Consider the following 22,924-nt stretch of genomic DNA (forward strand, 5'->3'; position numbering starts at 1 on the left):
TGAAGTTTTCCAATGACCATCTGGATGATCCAGAGGAGGAGTGGGAGAAGGTAATGTGGTCTGATGAGACAAAAATAGAGCTTTTTGGTCTAAACTCCACTCGCTGTGTTTGGAGGAAGAAGAAGGATGAGTACAACCCCAAGAACACCATCCCAACTGTGAAGCATGGAGGTGGAAACATCATTCTTTGGGGATGCTTTTCTGCAAAGGGGACAGGATGACTGCACCGTATTGAGGGGAGGATGGATGGGGCCATGTATCGCGAGATCTTGGCCAACAACCTCCTTCCCTCAGTAAGAGCATTGAAGATGGGTCGTGGCTGGGTCTTCCAGCATGACAACGACCCGAAACACACAGCCAGGGCAACTAAGGAGTGGCTCAGTAAGAAGCATCTTAAGGTCCTGGAGTGGCCTAGCCAGTCTCCAGACCTGAACCCAATAGAAAATCTTTGGAGGGAGCTGAAAGTCCATATTGCCCAGCGACAGCCCTGAAACCTGAAGGATCTGGAGAAGGTCTGTATGGAGGAGTGGGCCAAAATCCCTGCTGCAGTGTGTGCAAACCTGGTCAAGACCTACAGGAAACATATGATCTCTGTAATTGCAAACAAAGGTTGCTGTACCAAATATTAAGTTCTACTTTTCTGATGTATCAAATACTTATGTCATGCAATAAAATGCAAATGAATTACTTAAAAATCATACAATGTGATGTTCTGGATTTTCGTTTTAGATTATGTCTCTCACAGTTGAAGTGTACCTATGATAAAAATTACAGACCTCTACATGCTTTGTAAGTAGGAAAACCTGCAAAATCGGCAGTGTATCAAATACTTGTTCTCCCCACTGTATATAACTATTGTCTATGGTTCTCCACTTTTTCCAGGTTGAGATCTTATACCATCATAAGGCATCATTTAACTCTCTCCTTTGACTTTTGCCTGTTAATAATCCTGGCGTTCACTTCATAGTCACGATGTCTCTGTGTCCCCCATAGAATTTATGTTTATGGTTTCCCCCCCTGCCCCAGGTCTGTGGAGGAGAGCTTCAACATGTCGGATGAGAGCGGCGGTCCTAGCCTGGGCGTGGCGAGGAAGAAGAAGATAGCCATTGGCGTCATTTTCCTCCTCTCCCAGGATGAGGAGGAGAACAGCAAGTTCCAGGACTTCTTCTTCTCCCACTTCCCCCTCTTCGAGAGCCACATGAACAAACTCAAAAGTGCCATCGAACAGGTGAGGAGCTGCTCACATAGATATTGTTGTCGGTGTGTGGAAAAGTCTCCCTGGTGTATTTAACAGAGACAGAGATGTTAGATATACAAAATAATATGTAGGGAATGGAGAGGGGGGAAGCATTCAATCAGACTTGCACAGTGTGTTAAACATATACAATGTATGTGGGCCTAAAATGGAAAAGTAAAAACCATCTTGTGTTAAATCTCGACTTCTGTGTTAGATCTGTCAGCGCCATGTATTTTTTTTGTGGCTGTATGTATTATTTACAGTGCTTTCAGAAAGTATTCACACCCCTTGACTTTTTCCACATTTTGTTGTGTTACAGCCTGACTTTAAAATGGATTAAAGTGAGAGTTTTTCTCACTGGCCTATACACAATACCCCATAATGTCAAAGTGGAATTATGTTTTTTGAAATTTTGACAAATTATTAAAAATGAAAAGCTCAAATGTCTTGAGTTAATAAGTATTCAGCCCCTTTGTTATGACAAGCCTAACATTTGTTTAACAAGTCACATAATAAGTTGCATGGACTGACTCTGTGTGCAATAATAGTGTTTAACATGAATTTTGAATGAATACCTCATCTCTGTACCCCACATATACAATTATCTCTAAGGTCCCTCAGTCGAGCAGTGGATTTCAAACACAGATTCAACCACAAAGACCAGGGGAGGTTTTCCAATGCCTTGCAAAGAAGGGCAGATGGGTAAAAAAAAAAAAAGACTGAATATCCCTTTGAGACTAGTGAAATTATTAATGACACTTTGGATGGTGTATTAATACTGTCCTTCCTAACTCAGTTGCCGGAGATGAAGGAAACCGCTGAGGGATTTCACCATGAGGTTAATGATGACTTTAAAACAGTTTGTTTATTGGCTGTGATAGGAGAAAACTGAGGATGGATCAACAACATTGTAGTTACTCCACAATACTAACCTACTGACAGAGTGAGAAGAAGGAAGCCTCTACAGAAAAAAGAATACTCCAAAACATGCATCCTGTTTGCAACAAGGCACTAAAGTAATACTGCAAAAAATGTAGCAAAGAAAATAACTTTTTTTCCTGAATACGAAGTGTTATGTTTGGGGCAAATCCAATACAACACGTTACTGAGTACCACTCTCCATATTTTCAAGCATGTGGTGGCTGCATCATGTTATGGGTATGCTTGTAATCGTTAAGGACTGCAGAGTTTTTCAGGATAAAATTAAATGGAATGAAGCTAAGCACAAGTATAGTCCTAGAGGAAAACCTGGTTCAGTCTGCTTTCCATCAGACACTAGGAGATGAATTCACCTTTCAGCAGGACAATAACCTAAAACACAAGGCCAAATCTACACTGGAGTTGCTTACCAAGAAGACAGTTTTCACCTAAATCTGCTTGAAAATCTATGGCAAAACCTGAAAATGGTTGTCTATCAATGATCAACAACCAATTTGATAGAGGTTGAATCATTTTTTAAAGAATAATGGGCAAATGTTACACAATCCAGGTGTGGAAAGCTCTTCGAGACTTACCCAGAAAGAGTCACAGCTATAATCGCTTTGGTGGTACTTTGGTGCGAAAAGTGCAAATCAATCCCAGAACAACAGCAAAGGACCTTGTGAAGATGCTGGAGGAAACCGGTACACAAGTATCTATATCCACAGTAAAACGAGTCCTATATCGACATAACCTGAAAGGCCGCTCAGCAAGGAAGAAGCCACTGCTCCAAAACCGCCATAAAAAAGCCAGACTACGGTTTGCAACTGCACTGCACTACTTTTTGGAGAAATGTCCTCTGGTCTGATGAAACAAAATTAGAACTGTTTGGCCATAATGACCATCGTTATGTTTGGAGGAAAAAGGGGAAGGCTTGCAAGCCGAAGAACACCATCCCAACCGTGAAGCACGGGGGTGGCAGTATCATGCTGTGGGGGTGCTTTGCTGCAGGAGGGACTGGTGCACTTCACAAAATAGATGGCATCATGAGGAAGGAAAAGGATGTGGATATATTGAAGCAACATCTCAAGACATCAGTCAGGAAGTTAAAGCTTGGTCGCAAATGGGTCTTCCAAATGAACAATGACCCCAAGCATACTTCCAAAGTTGTGGCAAAATGGCTTAAGGACAACAAAGTCAAGGTATTGGAGTGGCCATCACAAAGCCCTGACCTCAATCCTATAGAACATTTGTGGGCAGAACTGAAAAGGCGTGTGCGAGCAAGGAGGCCTACAAACCTGACTCAGTTACACCAGCTCTGTCAGGAGGAATGGGCCAAAATTCACCCAACTTATTGTGGGAAGCTTGTGGAAGGCTACCCGAAACGTTTGACCCAAGTTAAACAATTTAAAGGCAATGCTACCAAATACTAATTGAGTGTATGTAAACTTCTGACCCACTGGGAATGTGATGAAATAAATAAAAGCTGAAATAAATAATACTCTCTATTATTCTGACATTTCACATTCTTAAAATAAAGTGGTGATCCTAACTGACCTAAGACAGGGAGTTTTTACTAGGATTAAATATCAGGAAGTTTAAATGTACTTGGCTAAGGTGTACAGTGGGGAAAAAAAGTATTTAGTCAGCCACCAATTGTGCAAGTTCTCCCACTTAAAAAGATGAGAGAGGCCTGTAATTTTCATCATAGGTACACGTCAACTATGACAGACAAAATGAGAGAGAAAAAATCCGGAAAATCACATTGTAGGATTTTTTATGAATTTATTTGCAAATTATGGTGGAAAATAAGTATTTGGTCAATAACAAAAGTTTCTCAATACTTTGTTATATACCCTTTGTTGGCAATGACACAGGTCAAACGTTTTCTGTAAGTCTTCACAAGGTTTTCACACACTGTTGCTGGTATTTTGGCCCATTCCTCCATGCAGATCTCCTCTAGAGCAGTGATGTTTTGGGGCTGTCGCTGGGCAACACGGACTTTCAACTCCCTCCAAAGATTTTCTATGGGGTTGAGATCTGGAGACTGGCTAGGCCACTCCAGGATCTTGAAATGCTTCTTACGAAGCCACTCCTTCGTTACCCGGGCGGTGTGTTTGGGATCATTGTCATGCTGAAAGACCCAGCCACGTTTCATCTTCAGATTTTTGCTCACCGTTCTTGTGATCATTTTGACCCCACGGGGTGAGATCTTGCGTGGAGCCCCAGATCGAGGGAGATTATCAGTGGTCTTGTATGTCTTGCATTTCCTAATAATTGCTCCCACAGTTGATTTCTTCAAACCAAGCTGCTTATCTATTGCAGATTCAGTCTTCCCAGCCTGGTGCAGGTCTACAATTTTGTTTCTGGTGTCCTTTGACAGCTCTTTGGTCTTGGCCATAGTGGAGTTTGGAGTGTGACTGTTTGAGGTTGTGGACAGGTGTCTTTTATACTGATAACAAGTTCAAACAGGTGTCATTAATACAGGTAACAAGTGGAGGACAGAGGAGCCTCTTAACGAAGAAGTTACAGGTCTGTGAGAGCCAGAAATCTTGCTTGTTTGTAGGTGACCAAATACTTATTTTCCACTATAATTTGCAAATAAATTCATAAAAAATCCTACAATGTGATTTTCTGGAATTTCTTTTCTCAATTTGTCTGTCATAGTTGACGTGTACCTATGATGAAAATTACAGGCCTCTCTCATCTTTTTAAGTGGGAGAACTTGCACAATTGGGGGCTGACTAAATACTTTTTTTCCCCACTGTATGTAAACTTCCGACTTCAACTGTATTAGTGCTTTATTTTTCATAAAAGTTTTACAAATGTTAGAATTGTTCTTCCACTTTGACGTTAGAGTATTTTTTGTTGATCGTTGACGAAAAATGACAAGTAAATCAATTTTAATACCACAACAAAATGTGGAAAAAGTCAAGGGGTGTGAATACTTTCTGAAGGCACTGTATCAGGTCTCTGTTCTTGTCAGTGTGTGTAGTCTCTCTCGCTACTCCCCCACCCCTCTTCTCCCCCTCCTCTAAGTACATGCCTCTTAACATGCCTCTATTCTCATTTACAAGGCCATGAAAATGAGCCGGCGATCAGCTGATGCCTGTCAGAGGGCTTTGGCTTACAGCCGCATGGTGGATGGCCTCAATGAATTTAGGTGAGTTACTCTTACTTTCATGTGTTTACTGAGACTGAGGCAAACCACACTGACAATGAAGCAGGAGGGGAGGGAGGACAGGTGTAGGGATAGTTTGTTGCCATAGCGACTCTGTATATTTCCTTTTATGTAACATACAGTACCAGTCAGAAGTTTGGACACACCTACTCATTCAAGGGTTTTTCTTTATTTGTACTATTTTTTTACATTGTAGAATAATAGTGAACACATCAAAACTATGAAATAACACATATGGAATCATGTAGTAACCACATTTTTTTAAAACAAAACAAAATATATTTTATATTTGAGAGTCTTCAAATAGCCACCCTTTGCCTTGATGACAGCTTTGCACACTCTTGGCATTCTTTCAACCAGCTTCACCTGGAATGCTTTTCCCACAGTCTTGAAGGAGTTCCCACATATGCTGAGCACTTGTTAGCTGCTTTTCCTTCACTCTGCCGTCCGATTCATCCCAAACCATCTCAATTGGTTTGAGGTCAGGGGATTGTGGAGGCCAGGTCATCTGATGCAGCACTTCATCACTCTCCTTCTTGGTAAAATAGCCCTTACACAGCCTGGAGTTGTGTTTTGGGTCATTGTCCTGTTGAAAAACAAATGATAGTCCCACTAAGCCCAAACCAGATGGGATGGCGTATCGCTGCAGAATGTTTTGTTAGCCATGCTGGTTAAGTGTGCCTTGAATTCTAAATAAATCACAGACGGTGTGTCACCAGCAAAGCACCCTCACATCATAACACCACCTCCTCCATGCTTTACGGTGGGGAATACACATGCGGAGATCATCCGTTCACCCACACTGCGTCTCACAAAGACACAGTGGTTGGAACCAAACATCTCCAATTTGAACTCCAGACCAAAGGACACATTTCCACCGGTCTAATGTCCATTGCTCATGTTTCTTGGCCCAAGCAAGTCTCTTCTTCTTATTGGTGTCCTTTAGTAGTTGTTTCTGTGCAGCAATTCGACCATGAAGGCCTGATTCACACAGTCTCCTCTGAACAGTTGATGTTGAGATGTGTCTGTTACTTGAACTCTGTGAAGCATTTATTTGGGCTGCAATTTCTGAGGCTGGTAACTCTAATGAACTTATCCTCTGCAGCAGAGGTAACTCTGGCTCTTCCATTCCTGTGGCGGTCCTCATGAGAGCCAGTTTCATCATAGCGCTTGATGGTTTTTGCGACTGCACTTGAAGAAACGTTCAAAGTTCTTGAAATGTTCCGTATTGACTGACCTTCATGTCTTAAAGTAATGATGGACTGCCGTTTCTCTTTGCTTATTTGAGCTGTTCTTGCCATAATATGGACTTGTGCATTAAGAAGGAAATAAATTCCACAAATTAACTTTTAAGAAGGCACACTTGTCAATTGAAATGCATTCCAGGTGACTACCTCATGAAGCTGGTTGAGAGAATGCCAAGAGTGTGCAAAGCTGTCATCAAGGCAAAGGGTGGCTATTTGAAGAATCTCAAATATAAGATATATTTTGATTTGTCTAATACTTTTTTTGGTTACTACATGATTCCATATGTGTTATTTCTTCACTATTATTCTACAATGTAAGAAATAGTAAAAATAAAGAAAAACCCTTGAATGAGTAGGTGTGTCCAAACTTTTGACTGGTAGTGTATATCAAAATGTCAGCGAGCAGTAGCTCATTAATCCACACCTTAGGTTAAGTTAGTGTGATGTAGTGTGACCTTCCTAACAGTGGCCAGTGTCCACACACGGTGTTCTCACAAGCCCAGCCAAAATAAGCTCATTAATAATCTGCACTGTAAGCAGAGAGGGAGCATGTAGTCCCTACCTGTCCTGTTCACACTCGCACACGGTGACGACAGGCCAGCTACACCCCTGCTGCTCCCAGTGTATGCTGGGAAATCCCATGCTGCAGAGCCACTGATGCGGTGGGAGGGGAGGGAGAGATGTGTTGGGCAGCGTGTGTGAAGGCTTCCCGTTGCTGCAGTCATATGCCTGCTGGCGCTGTGCCACGGCAACCCAATCCCCCTCGCTGAGGAAACACTATCTCCTTCAGACAGTGTCCGGGCTACCAGAAGAGTAAATAATATGTCAGTGCCATCAGCAGGAAGGCCAATATAGTCGCCCGATTTATATTTGTGTTTGACCATTGGTCACTGAGGTCATGGAAACATAATTGCTCAAAACAGAAGAAATGCCGCTTGATGACGAAGTCAGGTGTAAATTGACGCAGTTTGGTATAATACACACACATACCCACGGAGGCACTGCAGAGTGTTACTAAGATGGAATCACGCACACATACTATGCTGATTGGATATCTTGTCAGATTGGGATATGATGAAAACAGCTCGAGTCTCTTCGTTCGTTGACTGACTTAAAATGCTCTGCCTGCACAACATTGGTATTGAGGTCACAGGGAATGAATGAAGTCTAAACTAAGACTCAGTCGGTTTTATAAATGTCCAGTGGACTTGACGTACCTTCACGTCCGTCGCTGCCTTAAAGTTCACCTGAACAGCTGGTCAGAAGGGATGTAAGTCTAGACCGTGGGCTGGCTTCCCCGCGTCACTACCCACGCCATGCCACGCCAGGGGCTTTTAATAGCTTATGTCATAATTGTTGCTGTGATGAACTTTACCTAAAGGTTTTGGATGTATGTGTTTGTTGAATAATAACATGAGGAGGGGAGAGTGGGGTTGAAGGGATATTAGTTAGGCGGTCTGCATATTTCCTAGCAGTGTGTCAAAATTAGCCCAGTCAGTTCAAACCAAAATCTGATGTAAACAACACTGCTGTTGTAAAAGGAGACGCGATATGCCTCAGGCAACTTGAGCCCTGGGTTCAAGTCGGTATATTTGTGTTTATCTTTAGTTTCTGTGAATTCCATTCAGGGAAAGACCACAAATCATCTATCTCCTCACTAACTGTCATCTCCTTCCTATAACCTATAGCTCTTGTTCGATAGTTACACTACTTGTTTTCCTCACTTATCAGCAAACATCTGGGCTCTAAAACTATAATACCGCACGTTCCTCCATCCTCAGAGATGCCTCAGTTCTGTGGAAAACTCTGGACTGCTTCCCGCTGTGGAATTTCCAGACGCTGAATTGCCTCAGAGAGAGGGTCTCCCTTGTAAGCAGGGCCTGGACTGAGAACTGTGACCCTCTTGTTCACCCCGAGACAATGATGGCTTGTGTTTCTCCCTCCCCCTCTCCAGGACGACCATCGTCAACCTTTACACCATGCCCCGCGTGGCCGAGCCCGTTTGGCTCACCATGATGTCTGGAGCCCCTGAGAAGAACCAGCTCTGTGGACAGTTCATGAGGGAGCTCTCCCTGCTCATGGAGCAGGCTTCAAAAAACCAGTTGAGTGCTCCTGTCTGTCTGTTTCTCTGTCTGTGAGTGCTGTGTGTGTGCAATAGTGAATGAGCTGAAAAGTCAGGAATCCCTGCCAATCTTTAGCTTGTTTTTGTAGAGGTTACAAAACCAAGCTGAACTTCGCCAATGTTCCACTCACTGCATTAGTATGCAGTAGTCTACTATGCAGTAGTCTACTGCCACGTGATTTAGACTGACCTGTGACCACTATGATGTATCTTTGAATGATCATGAGTTAGAGAAGAGGGAAGCAGCAGAACACGAGGCTGTGGTGTTGGTGGAGATTGAGAGAAATGAGTCAGACAGAGAGTGGAAGCAGTAGACAGTTTATGCGTCCAAAATGGAACCTTATTCCCTATGTAGTGCACTACTTTTGACCAGAGCCCTGGTCAAAAGTAGTGCACTAAATATGGAAAAAGTTGTCACTTTGGGACACAACCAGTATGTGGAGAGCAGGCGCATGACCACTCTCTCATCCTCTTCTCCCAGGTTCCTCCCTGCCCTCCTCACAGCCATCCTCACCAACCACCTGGCCTGGGTGCCCACCGTCATGCCCAACGGACAGCCGCCCATCAAGATCTTTCTGGAGAAACACTCCTCTCAGAGCGTGGACATGCTGGCCAAGACCCACCCCTACAACCCTCTGTGGGCCCAGCTCGGTAAGGACAGATCGAATCTTACCTGGGTTAGTAGAAGTCGCAGTCTACTAGGTCAGCTGGCCAGTGCTCACAATCCTTAAATTCCATCCCAACATGGCATGCATGTTTGTCAGGTTTGATTTTTCAAGCTGTCAGATGGTATGAAAGTCATCATCACTCACTTCATGTTAAATAACATGGCCAGAAATATCTCTGTATAGTCGACTATTAAAAGACGATCCTATACTTAGCAGTGACTAGCTGTAAATACCAAATAGTGGGCTTCATTTTAGCACAGGCAACTTTAGTGTACAACTCCAACTAGTGGCTGAAAAGGATCAAACGCAACACAGAGCACTGATTCCCTCACTCTCACAAATGTAAAAGTTATACACTTTTGACCACATTTTCATATTTTAATTGTAGCTACATTGTAGAATAATAGTGAAGACATCAAAACTATAAAATAACACATATGGAATCATGTAGTAACCAAAAAAGTGCTAAACATATCAAAATATATTTTATATTTGAGATTCTTCAAATAGCCAACCTTTGCCTTGATTTCAGCTTTGCACACTCTTGGCATTCTCTCAACCAGCTTCACCTGGAATGTTTTTCTAACACTTGTTGGCTGCTTTTCCTTCACTCTGCGGTCCAACTCATCCCAAACCATCTCAATTGGCCAGGTCATCTGATGCAGCACTTAGTCACTCTGCTTCTTGGTCAAATAGCCCTTACACAGCCTGGATGTGTGTTGGGTCATTGTCCTGTTGAAAAACAAATGATAGTCCCACTAAGCCCAAACCAGATGGGATGGCGTATCACTGCATAATGCTGTGGTAGCCATGCTGGTTAAGTGTGCCTTGAATTCTAAATAAATCAGTGTCAACAGCAAAGCACCTCCACACCATCACATCTCCTCCTCCATGCTTCACAGTGGGAACCACGCATGCGGAGATCATCCGTTCACCTACTCTGCGTCTCACAAAGACATGGCGGTTGGAACCAAAAATCTCAAATTTGGACTCCAGACCAAAGGAACATTTTCACCGGTCTAATGTCAATTCCTCATGTTTCTTGGCCCAAGCAAGTCGTCTCTTCTTATTGTCCTTTAGTAGTGGTTTCTTTGCAGCAATTCGACCATGAAGGCCTGATTCACACAGTCCCCTCTGAACAGTTGATGTTGAGATGCGTCTGTTACTTGAACTCTGTGAAGCATTTATTTGGGCTGCAATCTGAGGCTGGTAACTCTAATGAACTTATCCTCTGCAGCAGAGGTAACTCTGGGTCTTCCTTTCCTGTGGCGGTCCTCATGATAGCCAATTTCATCATAGCGCTTGATGGTTTTTGCGACTGCACTTGAAGAAACTTTCAAAGTTCTTGACATTTTCCGTATTGACTGACCTTCATGTCTTAAAGTAATGATGGACTGTCGTTTCTCTTTGCTTATTTGAGCTGTTCTTGCCATAATATGGACTTGGTCTTTTACCAAATAGGGCTATCTTCTATACAACACAACTGATTGGCTCAAACACCATTAAGAAATTCCACAAATTAACTTTTAACAAGGCACACCTGTTAATTGAAATGCATTCCAGGTGACTACCTCATGAAGCTGGTTGAGAGAATGCCAAGTGTATGCAAAGCTGTCATCAAGGCAAAGGGTGGCTACTTTGAAGAATTTCAAATATATTATTATTCTACAAATTTAAGAAAAACCCTGGAATGAGTAGGTGTGTCCAAACTTTTGACTGGTACCGTATGTAACAAAGTTGTGTAGTTAATTGGGATTAACTGTCGTTAACTGTGGTGTTGTTTGTTTTGTGCCTGTAGGTGACTTGTACGGGGCCATCGGCTCCCGGTGCGTCTGTCCAGGACGGTTGTGGTGGGTCGGAGACAGGAGCTAGTCCAGAGACTCCTCTACGTGCTCACCTACTTCATCCGCTGCTCGGAGCTGCTGGAGACCCACATGCTTGACAGCGCTGAAGACGAAGCCATCGTCATCCCCGGCTCCCTCATCACCACCTCGTTGCGGCGTGGGGAGGTGGAGGAGTCCGACTATGTGCTGGTCACCATGCACAAACCTAGTGGAGACTACCTGAGCCAGGGTCCCGAGCCCCGAGAGGACAGCAACTACCCCTCAGACAGCAACAACAGCCTGCAGAGTAGCACCTACACAGACTCTGAGGCTGGCAATGGGCCTGAGGAGGACGAGGAGGGGGACAGTAGTAACAACAGCCAGGGCTCCAAGAGCAGCGTCCTGCAGGCCTCCAGCCACAACACCAACACTGTGCCCATCATCATCCACACGGAGGATGTTAGTGAGCCCACGCCGCTCAAGGAGTCACCAACCGCCTGTGTGGAGGCCAAGCTGGAGACACTGATGCGTGTGGGCTCAGCCTCCCCCAGGGAGCAAGCCTGTGTGCGCCTGGAGACCGAGCCTGAGGCAGAGTTGGAGGTCAAGGCCAGCCAGGAGGAGGTGACAAAGGAGATGCCCATCAAGGTGTTCCGCTCCTCAGGGATACCACTGGAGAAGAAGCCCCCTGACAAGACCATACCTGTACCTGTACCCGGGCCTTTTCTGTCAAACCACCGAGAGGAGCCTGCCACCAAAGTGCTGTTTCTCATCGGCGACCCCCAGTCCCCAGAGTCAGACACCGAGAACAGGAGGAAGAAGGTGGAGGAGGACATTAAGAAGCACAAGAAGTACATCAAGGAGAAACAGAGGCAGCAGCAACTACTACATCAAGCGCAACAACAGCTACTACAACAACAACATCAACAGAAACTACGACGACAACAGCAGCAACAGTTACTACAACAACAACATCAACAACAGCAGCAGCAGCATCAGAGTGGGAGCAGTAATGGTGGTGATCAGCGGGTGGTGTCTACAACCGGCACATCAGCGGACCAAACCAGGACCAACGGGAGGGGGGAGAAGACTCTGATGCGCGTCTCCAGTAAGATGCCCCAGTGGAACCCTGTCAGCGAGGAGGAGTGCTCGGAGCTGTTCAATGAGTACTTCAGTGACGACAACCCTGTAGAGACCAGGACTATAGACGACGTGGCGAAACGCCTGGAGTTGTCGAGCGGCACGGACAAAACCCAGAAAGAGCTGCTGGACCCTTCGGGAGTCCAGAGCAGCAGTAGCACTAAGGGACAGGAGGGTACGGGACAGGTAGGTGTGGGTGTGGGTGTGGGGGAGGCTGACGTCCAGACCAGGTGTAGGTGTTGCTCCACGGACACGTCGGAGGCAGGCTCCTGTAGGAGTTGTTCTGCTGAGCAGGACAAGGGCATCGTGATTTCAGTAACGGTCCGCCAAGGGGACAACAAAGAGAACCAACAAAAGAAGGTGGCCCCGCTTAATGACTGGGAGATCCCCCGGAACGAGAGTTCGGACAGTGCGTTGGGGGACAGCGAGAGCGAAGACACAGGGCAGGACATCCACAGGCAGAGCGAGAGTGACATCTACTACAGAGAGGATCAGGAACCAGACGAGTGGCAGGAGGAGGTGGAGGTCCCCTTCCCTGGGTGAGATACACACTGCCTCTGAACCAATGGCTTGGCCACTTTCATACAGTATACGTCTGAGTTTTACAGTGCTATTGATGTCAACATTAAAAACATCTGTTTGCATTCATATTATGTTTTCAACGTACATATCAACTTCTATGTGAGTTATAAGTGGTAGAATATGTTCTGATGTCGTCTATGCCATGTTTTAAATCAACAGGTCAAAGCTGGTGGAGAATTTCTCCAAACCGAGCATTGCCAACTTTGGGAGGTCCCTGTTCGGAGGGTACTGTCCGACCAATGTGCCGGACTTTGTTCTGCAGGGGATGCCCAACGATGACAAGTTAAGGCAGGGCCTCATGTCAGAATTGGCCCACGCTGTACAGGTAAGAGACTGATATATATACCTCAAGCACTAAACAACTGGATTGTGAGGCTTCGTGAGACCCTAAAGTCTAACTTACTTAATCCTCGTCATGCTTGAGGCACATAAAACATCCTGTATCTGGTCTGCAGCCTTCTGAGCCCAAAGTCTTCTCCTATTATTTTTGCAGCATCCAGTGTTGGATGAGCCCATTGCAGAGGCTGTCTGCATTATCGCAGACACTGATAAGTGGATGGTGCAGGTAGCCAGCAGCCAGAGACGAGCCACGGACAACAACAAACTGGGGAAGGAGGTCCTGGTGTCCAGCCTCGTATCCAGCCTCCTCCAGTCCACCCACCAGCTCTACAAAATGAACCTCTCCCCCAATTTTGTAAGTTCATACAAATGCCAAATTAGCATGCAGTTATTAGCAGTGTGAATAATCCCTACTTTGGCTACTCGGTATCACAAACCTCTAATAAGATTATAACTCTCCTCTCCTCAGTGCATAATGCACCTAGAGGACCGACTCCAGGAGATCTACTTCAAGAGTAAAATGCTGGCAGAGTACCTGAAGGGACAGACTAGAGTCCACGTCAAGGAGCTGGGAATGGTCCTGGGGTGAGCAGCAAAACCGTTCTTATACATTGGCATTGCATCCCAAATGGAACCTATTCCCTATATAGGGAATAAGGTGCCATTTATTTAAAAATATAAATATTGTAATCAATGTTCTTTCTGTTCTTAAAATACTGCACTTTGTTATTTACATCTGAATAACATTCACAGTAACGGAGTTAGGAGAATATACCCATGGCTTGTTGCTTAGCGATGTACAATATTCTAAGCATGGCTCTCTTATTTCAGTATTGAGTCCAGTGACCTTCCACTGCTGGCAGCCGTGGCGAGCACTCACTCTCCCTATGTGGCCCAGATACTGCTATAATAGATGGAACCAAAGCCCAGAGGTGGAGTATGACTGATACTGTGCTCTGCCCTGGACTGACATGTCGGCTTGACCCTGTCCACTGACGCTCTGCTGATGCTCTCAGAGAGGGCTAGTGCAGTGCACAGTCTCCTGGACAAGGTGTACATCCCAAATGGCATCCTATTCAAAAGTAGTGTACTATGTAGGGAATATGGTGTCATTTGGGACACAAAGGGCCACCTCAATGGATACGAGACCTATGCTACTGCTGTTGCTGCCACTGGGCATACAAACACACTGCCACATGGGGGCAGTCTAGCCCACAATCTACTCTCTGCTAGTAAGCGCTGAAGCTCTGCTGGCCAACTCCAGGCCAGAGAGGCATGCTGCTGCTGTGGAGCGTCCCTAATTCGTTATCTTCTTTTTGAATGTTTTTTTCTCCTCTGCATCCAGACCCTTTTAACCCTGTTAAAGGACAAGAAAGCCAACGTCAGACATTTTCTGTTGAGTATGAATAATAAAGACATTGATACTAAAATTGATTATTTTAATGTACTATTTTTCTGTATCATCTTCAACCAGTTCATAGGAAGCAACGGACTCCGGAGATGGATAGGATGCATTTATTTTAGTAAATATCATAGAGAATATTGTCACTTTATGCCAATTGTTTTTCTGTGTTCTTCATGTATTTGTTTACAAGTGTACTTGCCCTAAAATGTCTCTCTCAATGATCCATAATTCATTGGATTTAATTTGAAAATGAACTACATCTTTTCACTAATTATAAACATAGGCCTAGAGGTCATATCTGGGTAATCGATACAGTCATTTTAATTATTAACAGAGGTTTGAAAAATGCTTAATGTAGCTTTGACATACTTTATCACAGGTACAACACTACCTCAGATCTGCTTTTTATAGTTGCCTGCTAGAAATGCCTGAGGGAATTATTTTTGTTATTTTTAATCAGAGGAATGTTCAAAAAAACAATGCTGTGCTCTATTGAAAAAGGGATGTTAATAGAATTTCTGAAAATGGGAAAACTATTGTATTTCTCTTTGGAGTACAATGAGAGCCCATTTCTACTGCGGTATTTTGAAAAAAAAACTAAACAAATAATGATCTACATATATTTTCAAACTGAAATATTTTCACGGTTTAAAACTTTTCTATCGCTTTGCCACCATTATACCATGTTTACGGCTGTATTGAATGCTACAAAGGGAGAGTTTGTGGAATATATGTTAGCAATATGTGTATCAGTTCATTACACTATACTCTGTTTAATTATGGCTAACTAAAAACAAAAACACTGCGTTTGATTTGACAAAAGCAAGAGGTGAAACCACAAATCTACACCACAGATTTGATTTGTTTTTTTACAAATATTTTTACCAACCAAGAAATTGATGTTGCATTTTATTTTGAAGTACATTGTCTGGAGAGAGAATCACATACAATGGAGTCTCATTGAAATGAAGTTTGCCACGAGCAGCACCGGAGATTTTGGGATGAGCGAGATGCAAGTCTTCGCTCTCACACAGTCACACACAGTATCTGCCCAGGTTCGCTTCATGCTGTTCACAGCATGGTAACCATGGCACCAAAACAGCTGAGAAGTTGAGCCCTTCAACACTCTTAGTTGTTGCGGAAATTGACCCACTATGCTGTTTACTTTCTGCATCTACGTCATATCGCTGAGTCTACCTTTAATGGACATGTAGCACGAATGGATCAGGGGCTTCTGAAGAATTTAGTTTGCTGGTTAAAATTATTTTGACATGCTTATCATGTAAGATGCTAGGCCACTGCAGGATATGTTCGACTTATTGCATTTTGTAAAACCCATGATTATTTCTCGAAGGTATGACTTTATCTACTTTTCTCTTTATACACGAATATGAATAAATCATTTAGTATGGTGTGTAATGATTAATGTAAATTGTACATATTCAGTTTATTTCCATTTATTTCAATATGAATTGTTTCTCCTTAAATTATCCTTTCCCAATTTTATGGGAATGTTGTGCAATAAAGATGCCAATGTTATAGATGCAAGTGTCTCAGTGAATACTTACAGTATACATTTTTCATTTCAAATTCATGTTTCCTTTCAGTAAAAATTATGCCAATGAAGGGGAAATGGCGAGCAAACATACATACATACATATACAGTAAGCTACTGCATTACCTTTTAACCTGGGGAAGTGCCTTGGGAGTTTTATCATAGCCTGGTATGCAAAATCACCTTTATATTATAAGTAAACTTATATTGAGGGGTTTTCAACATGCCAAATCACTGCTAAACAACTAATGTAGATGTTTTTACTCTCAATGGATTTTCTGCCCTCAAACAAACTACTAGGGATGCTGCTGGGTTATTATTTTCACTAAAGGAAAGGTGGACGTTTCAGATGTACTGATGCAGCATCTCTACACTACAGTTTTACAAATAATTGCACGTCAGAAAATTACTGACTTGAAACACTGTACTATATTATTGATTAACTAATGTATTTATACCTGATCTGCACAGGTATAGAAATGCCCCTGCTGTCAGTGATGCATTTAGTGGGATACGTGTTTCTCGCGATATTTTGGAAATGAACGAAGTTATGCAATTGAGGAGTGACTTTTTCAATGCATAACAAACAACGACACTCAGCTACCTGATGCTCATACTGTATACTAATATTTAATTTATGCAGGAGCTTAACACGTAGTATAATGGCATTTCTTACAGAATAGAGCTCGCTAGTTCAGCCAGGTCGTTCAAGATTGACGTCGAAATTGGAGGACGTCGGGAAATGCCTTCAAACTGGCCACTAGGGGCAACAGTGAACGCTATTACCATCAAGTAGGCTTGGGTTTTGCTAGGGTGGTGAATGGGTGTAATCTCATGACTGTGGATCAGAAGGTTGTGCATTCGATCCCAGTCGTGGGCACTGATTTTAATCCTATCCCAAACCTTAACCATTTGGAATGTGTGCCTTACCCTTAACTTCTACATTTGACGTTTGGCTAAATGGAAGGACACTGAGCAGCAGGAGCAACTTTAAAGTTGGGAGCAACTTCAACATTTGACGTTTGGAGAATGTGGATTAAGGTCTAATTCTGCAGTGAGAGCTTGTGCTAGCTAGCAGTCCTACAAAACTAAAATGAGTTAGCATTTTGTACTCGTTGGGCATTCCTATGGGGAAAATAATGGGGTTTTGGGATATACGCCAAAAATAAGGTCTGAGGTTAACACAGGCTTAAGAGCTCTTATACATTTTGTTCTATGAGATAATATCAGTCAGTTAACATGACCTTTATGAATTATAAAGCCTTTTATGTGCTTAAAATAAGTATGTTGCTAACTGTCAGAGAAATGAAATTACAACGTTAGTCGCAACATTTTTCACGTCACAACCACGCACTAGTCTACACTACAGTCTGACAAAAAGCTAGTTAGCTTAGTAAACGTTCTGCTTCCCAGCGTGAACGAAAGCGCAAGGAGCGGGAAGGTGCTCGTTTGGTTCCTGAACGATGTTGTCCAGATGAGACTTTAGGTCTGTCTTACAAGGTAAGGTAAAGGCGTCCGCATACATAGGTTCGGTTTGCTCCTAGCGGAACTCGGCTAGGCATAGCGAACATCTGTGCCTCGCATACTCCCTTAAAACACCTTCGCTTGAAAAACAGCAATATTATTGTTTGTCCTGCTTGAGATGCTGTAGCAACAACATAGCCAGTATACACTTCTCCAAAATAGTCCGAAATTAAAGGTAGACTCAGCAAAATGACATTGCCACGAGCATCAACATATTGCGATGAGCGAGATGCAAGATTATGCTCTCACAGTCACACACAGTATCTGCGCATGTGCATGGGTTCGCTTCACGCTGTTCAAAGCGTGGTAGCCAGGAAAGCAAAACAGTGGAGAAGTTGAGCCTCACGCTTCGATACTCTTGTTTACTTTCTTCATCACATCGCTGAGTCTAGCTTTAGTCTAAGATAAATCAAGAAATCTGTGATTTTTATGTTTTTGCAGAATCACGCAATTTGGTGCAGTTTTTTTTTGCATGAAAACTAGCCCTCTCTCGTTGAGTGACAACAAACACTTCATTGAAGAATCCCGTCCATAGTTCCGACTCCTACTAGTAGTACTGTTGACCAATTATCAACAAAGGGGCGTAGACTTCAGCTTCCGAACTTCGACTTGCCTCAAGAATAATGTTTGTGCACACGAACACCCGAAGACATACCTGCCTTAGACCAAATTGAACAAAAACGTCCAAAAAATATATCATAATATGTTCGCTAACTGTTTAGACTGGGATGCGTACAGTAAGCTTTAGCCTGTTCGCTAGACATCAAAGGCATGCAACCTGAGATGTAGTTTTATTTTTTACATGGTAGCACATCGTTAGCTTTTTACTTGTTTTGATAACATAAATGCTTCAAAATTCACAAAAAGTGATGTTAGCTGATTATCTCATAGAACAAAACGTATAACATCTAAGCCACAGACCTCCACAAAACGCATTAATTTATCCATAGGCCAAGGCGGAGTTAGCCTACAAAAGACGCCATTACTATTGCTCTCTATATCTACAGTGCCTTCGAAAAGTATTCAGACCCCTTGAATCTACACACAATACCCCATAATGACAAAGCAAAAACAGGTTTTTAGAAATGTTTGCAAATTTATAAAAAATAAAAAACAGAAACATCACATTTACATAAGTATTCAGACCTTTTACTCAGTACTTTGTTGAAGACCCTTTAGCAGGTCAGGTTCAAGTCCGGGCTCTGGCTGGGCCACTCAAGGACATTCAGAGACTTGTCCCGAAGCCACTCCTGTGTTGTCTTGGCTGTGTGCTTAGGGTCGTTGTCCTGTTGGAAGGTGAACCTTCGCCCCAGTCTGAGGTCCTGAGTGCTCTGGAGCAGGTTTTCATCAAGGATCTCTCTGTACTTTGCTCCGTTCATCTTTGCCTCGATCCTGACTAGTCTCCCAGTCCCTGCCGCTGAAAAACATTCCCATAGCATGATGCTGCCACCATCATGCTTCACCTTAGGGATGGTGCCAGGTGTACTCCAGACGTTACGCTTGGCATTCACCTCCCTGACCAAGGCCCTTCTCCCCCGATTGCTAAGTTTGGCCGGGCAGCCAGCGCTAGGAAGAGGCTTGGTGGTTCCAAACTTTTTCCATTTAAGAATGATGGAGGTATACAAAGTATTTTAAGCATATGTTTTCTTTTCAGTCGCCTCCATCTCCTCTAACTGAAGCTAATTGTAGAGATTTTTTTTCTATTGATAATGTCAAATTAACAGCCACACAGAAAGACTCATGTGAAGGTGAAATTACAGAGGAGGAACTTCTGGATGCAATTAAAGACTTTAAGTCCGGGAAAACTCCAGGGTTGGATGGCATACCAATCGAGGTATACCAAACCTTTTTTGATATACTAAGAGGACCGTTATTAGCATGTTTTAACCACTCCTATGTAAATGGTAGATTATCTGACACTCAAGAAGAAGGTCTGATCTCATTATTACTGAAACAGGATACAAGTGGAAAATATAAAGATCCAGTCCATTTACAAAATTGGAGGCCACTTACACTTCAGTGTTGTGATGCAAAAATCCTAGCAAAATGTATAGCGCATAGAATTAAAAAGGTATTGTCGGATATTATTCATTCTAATCAGACAGGTTTTTTACATGGAAGATACATTGGAGATAATATAAGGCAAGTATTGGAAACAATAGAACACTATGGAAAATATGGGAAACCAGGCCTGCTATTCATAGCAGACTTCGAAAAAGGCATTTGATAAAGTTCGACTGGAATTTATATATAAATGCCTGGAGCATTTCAATTTTGGAGAATCTCTTATAAAATGGGTCAAAATCATGTATAGTAACCCTAGGTGTAAAATAGTAAATAATGGCTATTTCTCAGAAAGTTTTAAACTGTCAAGAGGAGTGAAACAAGGTTGTCCACTATCGGCATATCTATTTATTGTGGCCATCGAGATGTTAGCTATTAAAATCAGATCCAATAATAATATCAGAGGATTAGAAATACAGGGCTTAAAAACAAAGGTGTCATTGTACGCAGATGATTCATGTTTTCTTTTAGATCCACAACTAGAATCCCTCCACAGCCTCATAGAGGATCTAGATACATTTTCTAACCTCTCTGGATTAAAACCAAATTATGACAAATGTACTATATTACGTATTGGATCACTAAAAAATACAATTTTTACATTACCATGTAGTTTACCAATAAAATGGTCTGATGGTGATGTAGATATACTCGGAATACATATCCCAAAGGAAATAAATGATCTCACTTCAAGAAATTTTAATAGAAAGTTAGCAAAAATAGATAAGATCTTACTACCATGGAAAGGAAAATACCTGTCAATTTGTGGAAAAATCACCCTGATTAACTCTTTAGTATTATCCCAGTTTACCTATTTGCTTATGGTCTTGCCTACGCCTAGCAAACAGTTTTTTAAATTATATGAGAAAAAAATATTCAATTTTATTTGGAACGGCAAGCCAGACAAAATTAAAAGAGCATATTTATATAATGAATATGAATTCGGAGGACAGAAATTATTAAATATTAAAGCATTAGACCTATCACTAAAATCTTCATTCATCCAAAAGTTATACTTAAATCCGAACTGGTTCTCAAGCAAATTAGTAAGATTGTCTCACCCACTGTTCAAGAAAGGCCTTTTTCCCTTTATTCAGATTACAACCTCTCACTTTCAGTTATTTGAAAAGGAAATAATCTCCCAAATGTCACTATTTCTAAAACAAGCCATAGAAAGTTGGTTGCAATTTCAATTTAATCCTCCAGAAACGACAGAACAAATAATGCAACAAATATTGTGGTTAAATTCAAATATACTAATTGACAAAAAACCTTTATTTTTTGACAGAATGTTTAAAAAAGGTATAATCTTCGTAAATGATATCATCGGTAGGACTGGTGGAGTTATGTCGCACATGCAGCTAACAAAAACATATGGAAATGTCTGCTCTACCCAAAATTACAACCAAATAATTGCAGCCTTACCGCAAAAGTGGAAGAGGAAAGTTGAAGGGGGAGAAAGTAAGGAACTTGTCTGTCGGCCTTGCATTAAAGAACATAATTGGTTAAGGAAAACTGTGATAAATAAAAAAGTATATCAGTTTTACTTAAGGACCAAAGGATTGACAGCCGTCCCATATAGATTGCAAAATAGTTGGGAAGAGATCTTTGACGTACCGATCCCATGGCATAGTGTTTATGAACTGACACGCAAAACGACACCGGATTCAAAAATTAGAATCTTTCAATTTAAATTATTATATAAAATTATTGCTACCAATAGAATGTTATTTATATGGGGGATACAATCTTCCCAGCTCTGCAGATTTTGCTGTGAAGAGATATAATCATTAGATCATTTGTTTTGGTTCTGTCCATTTGTAGCTTGTTTTTGGACACAGGTCCAGGAATGGCTAAAGGATTGCAATATTTACCTGGAACTAACCTTGCAGATAGCATTACTGGGTGATCTGAAAAGTCATAGTCAATCAATCAATAATATAATAATACTTTTAGCAAAATTTTTATTTTTAATTCACAATCTGTAGAAGCAATGAGAATAGAAAGGTTCAGAACTTTTGTAAAACATCACAGTACGGTTGAAATATATATGGCAAATAGAAATCCTATATGGATGGTGTTAAGAGATAGATGGGAGGTATTGAATAGAGTTGAAGGATGGGACTAATAACAAATAACAACAAATAATAACAAAGATAGCTAATAATGTAAGCATACTGTGTCCATAATAAGTATATAGGTTGTATGTTGGGAGCTTTTGGGAAAGAGCACAGTTAGAAAGATATGGCATTTAGAAGCAAACCGGATGGACATCATGAAAATGATCGGAGAGGTTGAGAGTAGAAGAAGTTCAGGAGCAAAAAAATTAATAAATATATATATATATATAGATATAGAATTATTGTAAAATTAACTCTGTCCATAAGGTGTAGATAGTAAGTATAGACCGGAAGTAGAGGCCTGGGCGTTGTTGTTCACTAATTTACTCCAAGTAGGGAAAGGATGGTGGGGTTGAAAAGTAATAAAGGGGAATATATATATAAAAAATTTAAAAAAACATGGGGGATTGGAAGTGATGCAGACAATTACATTGATAGAAGATACAATCTATCTGCAATATTAAGCTGATCCATCCCCCCAAAAAAATTTTTGAAAAAATGAAAAAAAAGAAGGAAAATAAAAAATAAAATAAATAAAAATATAAATAAAAAATGTATAAAAAAAATAATAATAAGATTGATGGAGGCCACTGTGTTCTTGGGGACCTTCAATGCTGCAGAAATGTTTTGGTACCCTTCCCCAGATCTGTGCCTCGACACAATCCTGTCTCGGAGCTCTACGGACAATTCCTTCGACCTCATGGCTTGGTTTTTGCTCTGACATGCACTGTCAACTGTGGGACCTTATATAGACAGGTGTGTGCCTTTCCAAATCATGTCCAATCAATTGAATTTACCACAGGTGGACTCCAATCAAGTTGTAGAAACATCTCAAGGATGATCAATGGAAACATGGTGCATCTGAGCTCAATTTCGAGTCTCATACCAAAGCGTCTGAATACATTTATACATTTAGAATAAGGCTGTAACGTAACAAAATGTTGAAAATTAAAGGGGTCTGAATACTTTCCAAATGCACTGTTTCCTCTAGCATCTTCAAGG

At 41.9% G+C, this 22,924-nt stretch overlaps 1 protein-coding gene across 1 annotated transcript in view; it reads left to right on the forward strand.

Moving 5' to 3' along the window:
• The window catches only part of LOC121574011 (folliculin-interacting protein 1), a 29,417-nt gene extending 13,215 nt beyond the window's left edge, over positions 1-16,202 (forward strand). The window contains 10 exon segments of the mRNA XM_041886517.2: positions 1,027-1,228; positions 5,233-5,318; positions 8,538-8,684; positions 9,187-9,356; positions 11,172-11,192; positions 11,195-12,872; positions 13,075-13,240; positions 13,409-13,609; positions 13,724-13,839; positions 14,086-16,202. Of these exon segments, the coding sequence (XP_041742451.2) occupies positions 1,027-1,228; positions 5,233-5,318; positions 8,538-8,684; positions 9,187-9,356; positions 11,172-11,192; positions 11,195-12,872; positions 13,075-13,240; positions 13,409-13,609; positions 13,724-13,839; positions 14,086-14,164 (2,866 nt within the window). The 3' untranslated portion in view covers positions 14,165-16,202.
• Positions 16,203-22,924: the final 6,722 nt, after the last annotated feature.

The sequence above is a fragment of the Coregonus clupeaformis genome, chromosome 9 (genome assembly GCF_020615455.1).
Source record: "Coregonus clupeaformis isolate EN_2021a chromosome 9, ASM2061545v1, whole genome shotgun sequence".
Classification (NCBI taxonomy): Eukaryota; Metazoa; Chordata; class Actinopteri; order Salmoniformes; family Salmonidae; genus Coregonus; species Coregonus clupeaformis.